At 47.4% G+C, this 12,049-nt stretch overlaps 1 protein-coding gene across 1 annotated transcript in view; it reads left to right on the top strand.

The window, feature by feature from the left end:
* The window catches only part of TNFRSF19 (TNF receptor superfamily member 19), a 90,777-nt gene that overhangs the window by 26,876 nt on the left and 51,852 nt on the right, over positions 1–12,049 (top strand). The window contains exon 4 of the mRNA XM_024755302.1: positions 7,258–7,436. Within this exon, the coding sequence (XP_024611070.1) occupies positions 7,258–7,436 (179 nt within the window). The remainder of the gene's footprint in view (positions 1–7,257; positions 7,437–12,049) is intronic.

Genomic DNA, 12,049 nt, shown 5'->3' with positions numbered 1-12,049 from the left:
CAGCGGGGGGTGGGGGGGGGAAGGGGCTGATCTCCAAATACAGCCTGGATGAGTGGGAATTCATAGCCGAGGAGTAGGGGTCGAGTCAGTGGTGGGAATTACTACCAGGAGACACGAGAGGCAGAGAGTTTCTGACCGAAGCCGACCCGACGGGTTCTCGCTGAACACAGGGTGGGACGGCCGGATGTCACCTGGGGGGTGGGAGGCTGAGGACCCTGAGGGTGAGGGCCCTGGTCAAACTGACCCCGCAGGGTTCTTGCTGGAACTAGATTTCACGAGGCCATGCGCAGATGGGCCGGGAGAAGGTTCAGGAGGCCGACTCAAGCGTGGTCACGCAGAGAACCTTTGACAGCTTCAGGGATGTGGGCTTTGGGGAAGGCGGGGTAGGGGGCGATGTCAGATGTCCAGGGTTAGTCACTTATTTTATGATTTGGGGAAGTAAGTAGGAACCCTATGGCAATGCATTCTTTTCTATCCATGTGTATATTTTCCCACCTCAAAGTTTATTAATAAAAAGGTCTTCCTGGTGATTCAGGGCAGTCCTAGGTATTTCCTTTAAGCTCTTAGGCACCAGGTCGTAATTTCAAAAATAAAGAACTGCCATATTGTTTTCAAGCCTCAATGCATTTCTAGCATTGATATTAATGGCAGACCGTCCTCCATAAGAATGAAACATGTAGCTAATTCTGGAGCCCAGGCAGTGACTGACTCACTCTTCCCTCCGCCTTCTCCTCCCTCTCCCTTAGCCTCCCACACCAAACACACACACACACACACACACACACACATACACACAGTCCTTCTAATAACTGGTGAGAGGGCGAACTCAGTACAACCTGGGAAGTGTCAAAGAAAACCAGAACAGGACAGAGGTTACAGCAGAAAAACAAATTCTATTCAGGAGCTTTTGCAACAGGAGAAGAGAGACCTCGCTCCAGAACCGCATTCAGCTCCACATCCGACGTGGACACATGGGGGTTATAGAGCAGAGCGGGGGGCAGGGTGGACGCTCACCAAGAGGAAACGGTGGAGGAAGGGGGATCCTGGCTAAATAGACGCCAGGATTCCTGCTGCAGGCGGACAGGGGACCAGGCCTCACCTGGGGCAGGGGGTAGGGTGGGTGGCTTGGGAGGTCAGATATGGAGGATAAGCAGGTACTGAGGATGGGGGATTCTGGCTAAACCCCCTGGACAGGATCCTCGGACAACCGGGTTCTTCAAGACCAGACCTAAGAACAGGGTGCAGTCGAAAAAGTGGCTCAGAGACGCCTGCAGACTTTGGTGAAGCAGAGAGTCTGTCAAAGGAAAGACTGAGCAGAGCCAGTGTGGGCAGCCTGCCCCTTCCTCCTGTCACCATGGACCTGTCCACACCTCTGCTTCTGTCCCCAAAGGAAGCACTGTGCCTGGGAGCTCTGCCCCCTGTGCCCCAAGGTCACATGGGAAAAACTAAAAGATCTAATACTGTTGGTATTTTCATGAGATGCCCAATTAGATCACGTGATGCTTGCCAGCTCAGTTGGTTGTGCTCGAAGGGTACCCTCTGTGCCCCAGCACCTGGGTGCAGTGATGAGTGAGAGCAGCTCCCGTGGGGTACCAACCTGCGTCCCTGCGGAGGAACCCGCGCTCAGGGGCTGATGCCAGCGCTCCCCACAGTGCGCCGAGCGGGGTGAACGAAAAGGAGATGCAGGATAGTTCTCCACACACGAGGAGGATGTGTCTGGGAGGTTTCCCCAGACCTGGCACAGTGCGGGAGTAGGAAGTTAGGGACGGAGGATCGAAAGACGGGTTACCATGGGACAGGGGCTGGTGACCTCCCCCCCTCCCCGTCTCTCTCTCTGTCTCTGTCACTCTCTCTGTCTATGTCTCTCTCTCTCCGTTGTTTCACCTCCTTCCGTTTCTCTTGGTAGTTGTTTATTGAACTTAATATGGAAGATTTCAAGGCATTTTAACCACCTTGTTTTACTGAATGAAATAAAAACATCAAGGTAGACATTTACATGGGGGTAATTTAATATTTATATGCTTTTTACTTTATAGCCTGGATTTCAAATAATTATGACGTCTCTACGTTTATGGTGCTTTAGAACTCTGACAAATCAGCTCTAAATGTGGTTGCTGCCATGGATGCTATACAGTAATTCTTTGGAAATAACTGCTCTGAATTCCTAGTTAATTCAAGGTGTCTAGACTCTCATGAACTGAAAGTGATGATATTATTCTTAAAAGTTTAAAAATAATATTAGGCTCTGTTTCTAATAATCTTTTTTTAAATGGCAAATACTTTAGAGAAAGTGTATACTTTTAAAATTTTATTGAAGTGTAGTTGATTTACAGTGTTGTGTTAATTTCTGCTGTACAGCAAAGTGACTCAGCTATACATACATACGGTCTTTTTCATATTCTTTTCCATGTGGTTTATCATAAGATATTGAACGTAGTTCCCTATACAGTAGGACCTTGTTGTTTATCCATCCTACACATACTAGTTTGCATCTGCTAATCCCGAACTCCCACTCCATCCCTCCCCCACCCCCCGTCCCGCTTGGCAACCACACGTGTGTTCTCTGTGTCTGTGAGTCTGTTTCTGAGAGAAAATATATTTTGAATAAAATTCCCCCAAATAATCGATCTCTGTACAAGTATGGCTCCTGGTACCTGCTCTGTACATTTTGGTACTCTTTTGTGATAGTGATGATACAAAGCCTTATCTCAACCCCTCACCTAAATCTACCCTAAAGAGAATTGCTGCAGCTGCCACCAGAGCATATAAGCTGCAGGCAGAAATAGTAAGCCGGTATCCAGTTAATAAAGGCAAAAGCTGTGATGCACTTGGAGCCTGGCCTTTTCTTTCTGTACATGATTTGGTCCAGTGTAGAGTGAACCAAAAAAAAAAAAAGTTTCATGAAATCCTCATTCTATAAAATCTAATGACACGTAAATCACACACAACGATACATGGCAAAAACTCATTGGTCAAAGCGGTGCTTATGTACAGTATAAACTCTAGACACGGCCAGGAATCAAAAAAGAAGCACAAAGATTTCCCAACACTGAAGTATATGTTTTCTCAAAAGAGATGGAACTGTCAATACACCTGTGTATATTCTTTCAAGTTCATTTCTAGTCAGATCATTTCTCTAGTTTCTCAGGACTGGAGAGGGGAAGTGAGTGGCTATAGACAGCGAGGCTTGGCAGGAGGGAGGGAGGGCCGCTGACCACGTGGCGGAGGCGTTAGAACAGCAGAACGGCCCCACAGGCCCAGGACTGCCTAGTTCTTTGTATGACGGCGCAACGCAGTAGTGGATTCAACCAGGAAAGGTTAAATTCTATCTTATGTACCCATTTTCAAAAGGAGGTACTTGGGGGCTTCCCTGGTGGCGCAGTGGTTGAGCGTCCGCCTGCCGATGCAGGGGACACGGGTTCGTGCCCCGGTCCGGGAAGATCCCACATGCCGCGGAGCGGCTGGGCCCGTGAGCCATGGCTGCTGAGCCTGCGCGTCCGGAGCCTGTGCTCCGCAACGGGAGAGGCCACGACGGTGAGAGGCCCGCGTACCGCAAAAAAAAAAAAAAAAAAAATTAAAATAAAAAGAGGTACTCGGGATTCGATTTAGAAAAATTTTTATTCAATAAAAATGTTTTAGATGGAAAGTGATGTTTGAAGTAGCCTAGAAAAAATTGAGGTCTGAAGATCCCTTTATTCCCCAGTGAAGCTTTATTATACTGGAATCAAGAAAATCGGTCTGTTGGGCTGTAGAGAATCCGAAACAGTAATGGCCATGGGTATCATTTGTTTACGGACACCTGTGCTTGATTTAGAGTTTAGAGGATTCATATGTTTTCCCTTTTATTCCTCAGAGTAACCCTGTAGGGCCTGCATTGTTATCCCATCTCACAGATGAAGAGTCTGAGGGTCAGAGAGTTCCCAAAATAACTTAGCTGGCAAGTGGCCGATGTGTCTTTGGCTCCAATGCAGGAAAATATACACTTTCCCCCTGTATCAGCCTGGCTTGAAAAGCAACATTTCTGACGTTTGCTACCAGTTCATAGACGCCTACCTCTTTCCCTTTGTTTTCCTGTCTTCCTCTCCCTCCCTTTTTCTTTCCTTCTCTGTTGTGTGTTAACCTGTATATGAGACCCTTACAGTCCCAGCTGCCTGGATCAAAGCGTGATGTTGAAATCACTGCCGCAGGAACTTTGAGGGATATGCCCAGCCTGTGAGTGAGGAGGTCCTGCCCCGGATGTCATGTGCACACGCTTTGATCCTGGGACTCGGGGTGGGAGGCTCCCTTCTGTGCCTAAAGAAAGCCTTTGGATGCCTGGGGCTCTCTCAGCAGCTAGCACTGTCCTGGTGCAGATCCCACTGCTGTGCACAGCCCCCCAAAATAGCAGTGGCCTCCTTCCCGCCAAGACCAAGTACACATCCTAAGAAATTCTTTCTCAGTGTGTGTCTGTATTGTTTTCCTGATTACTAGAGATGCTTTGTGCACGAAAATCAAATCATTACAGAAGTATAAAAACTGAAAACACCTCATAATTCCACTACCCCCCCATGAAAGATAATCCCTGTTAACAATTCTAAAGAAATTCTAATTTGTGAATTAGTATTTAAACCTCCCCCCCCCCACCTTCTGTCTGTGCCTTTGGTTCAGAACATTGTCTAGCTGGAGCCCTCAGGGTTAGGAAGGTACTGACCTTCTGCTTTGTTTTTCTCCCCTGCTCTTTGCTGTGCTTGTTCAAGACGCACATTTGAAAGACTGGCAGAGGAATTGAAGGGGGAAAGGAAGGGATAGCCCCTCCCACATGTGAGTGAGTTCATTAGTGAGGTCTGGATTGAAGTATCATTGCTAATATCCTTTATTGAGTGGCTTACTGAGTACAGGGAATACTATTCTTTGTGTTGGTTTTTGTTTTTTAGTTGAAGTATAGTTGATTTACAATGTCGTGTTAGCTTCAGGTGTACAGCACAGTGATTCAGTTATACATATATACACACATATATATGTATATATATATATGTATGTGTATATACTCTTTCAGATTCTTTTCCCTTACAGGTTATTACAAGATATTGACTAGAGTTCCCTGTGCTGTACAGTAGGTCTTTATTGATTACGTATTTTATATACAGTAGTGTGTATATGTTAACCCTAACCTCCTAATTTATCCCTCCCTCCACCCACCCTTCCCCTTTGGTAACCACACATTTGTCTGTGAGTCTATTTCTGTTTTGTAAATAAGTTCATTTGTATCTTTGTGTGTGTGTGTGTGTTGGTTTTGATTTAATTTTCAGCCAATAAGTACTGCTTAGTTGACTTTGTATAAAAATATGGATGAAGAAGTTAAATATATAAATTTTATGGAGAAGCGAGAATTCTGACCTCGCTGGATCTGTGTTCTGGCTTGCATGGTTCCCAGTGAGGAAGCTGAGGCTGTGGTTGGGAGCCCCCGCCCCCACCGCTGCCCCTCTGGCTGTGTGTGGGCTCCCAGCACGCCCTCCACGTGGGGCTCTGTTTGCAGCTCGAGAGCTGCTGTCTGATTTTCTTCTTAATGGCCAGCGTTCTGTAGAAACCATCACATAGTGCAGATAACCGTGTTAACATTTGATATGTAATCTTTCAGACATCTTCCTGTGTATATGTCACATCAAGTGCCTGAAAGTCCCAGAGTGTAGTGGTATGAAGTCTGGCTCTGGAATTAAACCATGTAGGTTCGTACCATATGACTCAGCAATTCCGCTCCCAGGTATACATCTGAAAAGAACAAAAACACTAATTTGAAAAGATACGTGCACTCAGTGTTCATAGCAGCACTATTTACAATAGCCAAGGTATGGAAGCAACCTAAGTGCCCATCCACAGATGAACGGATAAAGGAGATGTGGTACGTATGTACAATGGAATATTACTCAGCCATAAACAAGAAAGAAATTTTGCCATTTGTGGCAACATGGAAGGACTTGGAGGGCACTGTGCTAAGTGAAGTAAGTCAGACAGAGAAAGACAAATACTGTATGATATCACTTGTATGTGGAATCTAAAAAATACAACAAACTAGTGAGTAAAACAAAAAAGAAGCAGACTCACAGATAAAAGAATAAACTAGTGGTTACCAGTGGGGAGAGGGAGGGAGAGGGGCAATATAGGGATAGAGGATTTTTTTAAAAAGGATTATTATGGGATTATATGAAATCATGTGTGTGAAACTTTTGAAAATTGTAAAGCACTATATAATAAATAAATTAATTAATTAATTAATGAAAAAACCGTGTAGGTTCAGATCCTTGTTCTGACATTAGCAATGTCTCTTTGGTTAAGGTGCATGCCTTCTGGGAAACCCCATACTCCCATCCAGGAAATAGGAGCGTGGGGAGCGCTTTCCTCATTGTGGGCGAGGAGGAATTAATGAGATCCTGGCATAGGGGAAGTCCCCGATAAGTGTTAGCACTTACTATTAATGTTGTTGTAAGAAATGGGATCCTATTTCTCATTCTGTTTTGTAACTTATTTTTTAAACTATCATGAACACTCGTCTATGGCATTCTTTTTGTGACTGCATTTATAACAGCATCATATGACACACTGTGATTGATTTCGTGCTGGAACTTGTACGCAGGTCAAAGAGCCGTCTGTGAAGCCCATCCTTGGAAAGCAGTTCTGGGTTCTGATGGCCAAATCTAGAGATGCTTGAGACCTTTAGCATCACAGGGTTTGATCCAAACAAGGATTTAGTGTTCTTATAAGCGTTGTGTAAGCATCTTCCCTCTCTCAGACGGTAATAAACAGCTAACCGTTCCAAGTGTCTCTAAGGATATTGTCAGCTTCTGACGTTTCGTGTGCAGCTGTCCTTGTGTCCTATTATCACAGCACTTACTTTCTGCCTTGATAAGTGCGTAGGTGTCTACATACTTCCCCGACTCTAGCTTCTGAGCACTCAGATGACCAGCTGAGTTGAAGAAAGTGCTGTCGTTCTGCCCTCAGCTGGCGGTAATGCCGCAGCAACGGGGGAGGCGGGGGAGGGGGAGAGCCTTTCTTATTCAAATGCTCGTGCTCCTGGAATAAAGTGGATGAGTAAGTATACTTAGGTCGTAAGAGAGATTATTAGCAGGGGGAGACACATTGGAACTCGCTGAAAGAGCGGCCTTTGTGTCCAGAGAGGCGGGCGCTGGGTAGTCACCAGCCCAGTTCTCCGCTGTCTCCTCGTCCCCCCTTTTCACTCTCGCGGGGTCTGAATAGCTGTCTCTTGCCTGTTCATCCCCGCAGGAATGTGGCTTTGGCTACGGGGAGGATGCCCAGTGTGTGAGGTGCTGGCCGCACAGGTTCAAGGAGGACTGGGGCTTTCAGAAGTGCAAGCCGTGCCTGGACTGCGCCCTGCTGAGCCGCCTCCAGAAGGCCAACTGCTCTGCCACCCGCGACGCCATCTGTGGGGACTGCCTGCCCGGGTATGTGGCCAGTCCTTCCCGCGTAATGAGTCAGTTAGTCTGAACAGGCTTTTCTCTGGTTCCCTTCCAAGTGCAGATGCCCACTGATATTACCCTGAACACACTTGCTGAGGTTCGTGGCTCTTCTATTCTCTGGGCCTCCTGTGTGCCCTGCACGACGACAGGCGTGGTTAGAATGCAATGGATAAGCGTGGTGACCGAGGCTCCGTGTCCCGAAAATCCTCAGAGTTCCTGCAGATCGATAGAACAGAAAACGTGGACAAAGGGACGAGAGAAGAAACTAGACAGTTCACAAAAGAGGCACGTGTGTGGCCTGTGACCATACAAAGATGTCCATCCTCAACGTGATCGGAGAAATGCAAATACCGCCATCCAGTCGTATTTTGTAAGGCATCACTTTGGGGAGAGGGACAGAGATCCCCACCCACAGGCAGCTTATATCCTAATAAGATTTGACGAATACCTACACAGTAAATGATAAGTTATACAAAAAGGTGGAAGATATGATTGCTATGGAAAAAAAGAAAATCTCAAGCAGCTCAGGGCGTTGGGCGTGCCCCCGGGGGGTGCAGGGGATGCAGGTTGCAGGATCAAGGTGGGTCATCGGGATGGGCGATGCTGGAAAGGTGAGCTCTCTCTGGACACAGACCCTGGGGTGGACATGGCCTGGTGTATCTCAGAAAGCGCCAAGAGGCCAAGGCAGCTACAGGAGAAGAGGGAGAGGCAGTGAGAGCCGGGGGGGGTGCAGCTGTACCGGTGGAGACCTTAAATGGGCACGTTGAAAAGGAACCCAGGCCGTGGACAGCAAGGGGACCACACCTGGGCCAGGTGGGGAGACAAAGCCCGGGAGGAGGAACTTGAACATTTTAAGTGCTTCTAGGTAACGGTTGGCCGGACATGCCAGATAAAACAGGCAGTTGGAAGCCAGAGTCCTGATGAAGCCCGGGACTCGGTGGGGCCAGTGTGGTGGTCTGTTAGGGACGAGGCATTGCTGCAGGAAGTAAGGAGGGGAGGGGACAAAGTGAGCATCAGGAGGACCTAATTAGTATCTAGTGGAGCCAGAGGAGAGATGAGGATTCCCGGAGCTTTCCTGGAACCCAGGCTTTATTGCAGAAGTAAAGCAACCAGGGCCGGCAGCATGACGGGAGCAGCAAACTGTATTACGTAGTGGCTAAGCAGTACGTGAATTATTGTCTGTGACGTTCACAGTGTCTTAAAAACGAAGAAAGTGAGCCTTATCGCTAAGGTTATTCAGGCGAGATGGCACAGGCAGTGCGCAGTGTGGCTTGGACTCTGCCACCAGAATCCACGCTCCAAGTCAGTGCAGACGGAGGACGCTGACTGCACCCTGCCGGCTCGTGCCCACGGGAGCAGGGATTTGACAGATGCTGGGTGCCCGCTCCGGGGCTTTTAGTGAAGCCAGAGGGCAGATGATGCTCTGGGCCCGAAGGCCAGAAACAGGGCAGGAAATAGCCTCATGGGTCAAGCAAGTCCTTATGCGAAGACTCAGAACCCAAACAGATGCAGAAAGTACTGGTCTTACACCAGCAGCACAAGTGACCAAAGGAAAATAGCTATATTTGACTTCCTCAAAATTAAAGCCTTCTGTGCTTCACAGGATACCATCCAGAAATTGAAACAACAACCCCCAGAATTAAAGGAACTATTCGTAACTCATATATGTGATAAGGGACCATCTTATCTAGCACATATAAAGAGCTCTTACAGTTCAATAACAAAAAGACAAATAACCCAATTAAAATATGGGCAAAGGATAGACATTTCTATCCTTTGAATAGACATTTCTCCAAAGAAGAGACACAAATGACCAGTGAGCTCATGAAAAGATACACAACGTCAATTAGTCATCAGCAAACGCAAAAAAAGAAAAAAAAAGACCCACATACTTCACACCCACCAGGATGGTTGTAACCAAAAGACAGGCAGTGACAGGTGTTGGTGAGGATGTGGAGAAACTGGGAATGTAAAATTGTGCAGCCACTTCGGAAAACAGTATGGCGTTTTCTCAGAAAGCTGCACATAGAGTTACCACGCGACCCGGAACTTCTACTCCTGAGCGTGTAACCAAGGGAACTGAAAACGTGTCCACACAAAAACTTGTACATGGATGTCCATAGCAGCCTTATACATGAGAGTCAAAAAGTAGAAACGACCCAAATGTTCGTCAGCTGATGAATGGATAAACAAAATGGAGTGTATCTAGCGATGGAATATTATTCAGCGGTAAAAAGGAATGAATTACTGATACATATGACAACATGGAGAAACCTAGAAAACATTATGCGAAGTGAAAGAAGCCAATCACGAGAGAACACATGTAGGATTCCATTGGTGTGAAATGTCCAGAATGGGCAGATCTGAAGAATACAGAGTAAATTAGTGGTTGTCTGGGGCTGGTGGTTGGGAAGGGTTGAGAAGAAGGGGGAGTGATTGCCAAAGGGTACAGAGTTTCTTTTCTTCCCGATGAAAATGTTCTAAAAGTGACTGAGCTGATGTTCACACAGCTCCCTGAGTGTACTAAAGACCGTTTACTTGAATACTTTAAAGGGGTAGATTGCGTGGTATGTGAAGTATATCTCAGTGATCTGTTATGTTTTTAGAAAGTAGTGGCCTGTAATCTCAGAAGACACTGAGAGCTGTGAATATCATTCCCCAAAGTCTTGAGCTTGTGCAAACCTGATGGAAGGACAGAAACTGGGCACCTGACACCTCTCTGCTCCTGTTCTGACGGAACCGGGTCTTGACTCCTCTGCCCTCTCCGCCGGGGAAGAGGATGGGGGTCAGGGAGAGGAGGGGTCCACGGGGGATGCCAGGCTGAGCTGGGCAGTGCCCAGAGACCCAGGACTCGGTTTTTACAAGGGGGAGCCCAGGCGTGGGCTGCTGGAGCGTGAGAGGGAGCCCCCGCCAAACGTGCTTCACCAAATTTGTTGTCACCTGAGCCCGCTGCTTTAGTGTCACGATGTTCGCTCATTCTGTAAATAGATGCTTAGATGTGGGAAAGTTAGAAATGAGTAGACATTTGAATGGTGTCTCGTAGTTTAGTTATATGATTAGTTTAAAATTACATCCTTTCTAAGCAAGCGTGAAGGTGTGAGGCAGGCAACAAGTACAGAGTGACTTCTACTCTTCCAGGTCTTCCAGGGTGTTTTCAGAGTGCTCACCCAGCTTGACTGTATTTTTGTGAAAGAGGAAAATGGTTGACACTCGTTTGACAGACAGGAAAATGGAGGCAGAAAGAAAATAAATGCCAAGGTCCGGCATAAGGTGGGCAGGTTTATTCCTGGTGTGACGCCTGCCCTCTGCGGCCGGGGCCTGACTCAGATCAGGATTTTCTGCTGCCAAAGGCCCAGCCCCCCACCGGACACCGGTGCGGAAAGTCCGTCCTCTGTGCTACAGTTTGACCAATTAGGGAAATTCAGTGCCCTCGTTCCCAAATATGGTCAACAGCTTTCGGCCGGTTACTTAATTTCTCTGACATTGATTCTTCTCACCTATAAAAATATCATCTAATAATAATACCAGCCTACAGAATTGTCAGAAGGATTAAGAACATAGCTCATGTAGAGCGCCTAGTACACAGTAAGCACTAGATAAATCATTGACATTGTTGCCAGTTAATGTCATTGGGGGCCAGTGAAAGCTTTGCTGAAAGTGGCCAAAGGGCATCCAGCCCCTGTTCTGGCCCACGCCCCCTTCCCTTCTCTGCCGAGGGGACCTGGGGCCCCGCCCTGGAAGAGTAACCCAGCCCCTGCCAGTTCTTTGCTGCTTTTAGTAACCGGGATGGTTAACACTAGGGATTAACATCACCCCCTCCTTACAAAGGAGGAAGTCCATCCTTGGAGTGGATGAATGACTTGCTCGAGTCCTGTTTCACTGCCCCTGAGGATGGCCTCTGCCGGTTCTGTACCCACTCCCCCCGCAACCCCCGTCAGCCCTGCTCCCCAACCACCTGGTCCGTCCTCCGTCCTTCTGCTTAGAGTGGCACTTGGCAACCCTTGCCCATCCTGAGCGCCCCAGGCAACACCAGGCTCTTCCCCTGACGGTCATCTTTTCAGTAGCATCTTCTCAGTGTCACTGGGGCCATTGCTTTGGCTGCCGAGAACTGTGAACAGGGGGCTGACCCTCCAGCACAAACACGGAGTCCACGGGTGTGTAGGAGAGGGCAGAATTGTCACCCGCCCCCGGCAGACGCGCTGCAGGAAATGGGACCTGATGTCACACACAGGACGTGGCAGCTGCATTCAAACCTGTATTAAGGGAGATCGTTCTGAAACCAGCGCTGGACTGGGGTCTGTCATCCCCCTGCAGAAATGCGTTCGTTGGTGGAAGAGTTAGTGTCTGCAACCGGGCTTTCTTAAAATAGCAGTTAGCAAGCTGGTGTTCACTAGACTAAGTAGTATTATTTGGGTTCAGCTCAATTAAAAACGCCTCTTCACATTCAGTGTTGGGGAATATTTTGGGTGGATAGATGTATTTATATGCTGCATCTCATCAGACAGTAAATTAGATAAAATTTAATGTGGTTTCCTTTTGTCTCTTTGCATTAGCTGAAAGCACGGAGTAAAATTTAAAGTTCAACGATAAAAAGCAGT

Source organism: Neophocaena asiaeorientalis, unplaced genomic scaffold (assembly GCF_003031525.2).
Source record: "Neophocaena asiaeorientalis asiaeorientalis breed wild unplaced genomic scaffold, Neophocaena_asiaeorientalis_V1.1 scaffold443, whole genome shotgun sequence".
NCBI lineage: Eukaryota > Metazoa > Chordata > Mammalia > Artiodactyla > Phocoenidae > Neophocaena > Neophocaena asiaeorientalis.
This window is presented reverse-complemented; position numbering and strand designations above follow the sequence as displayed.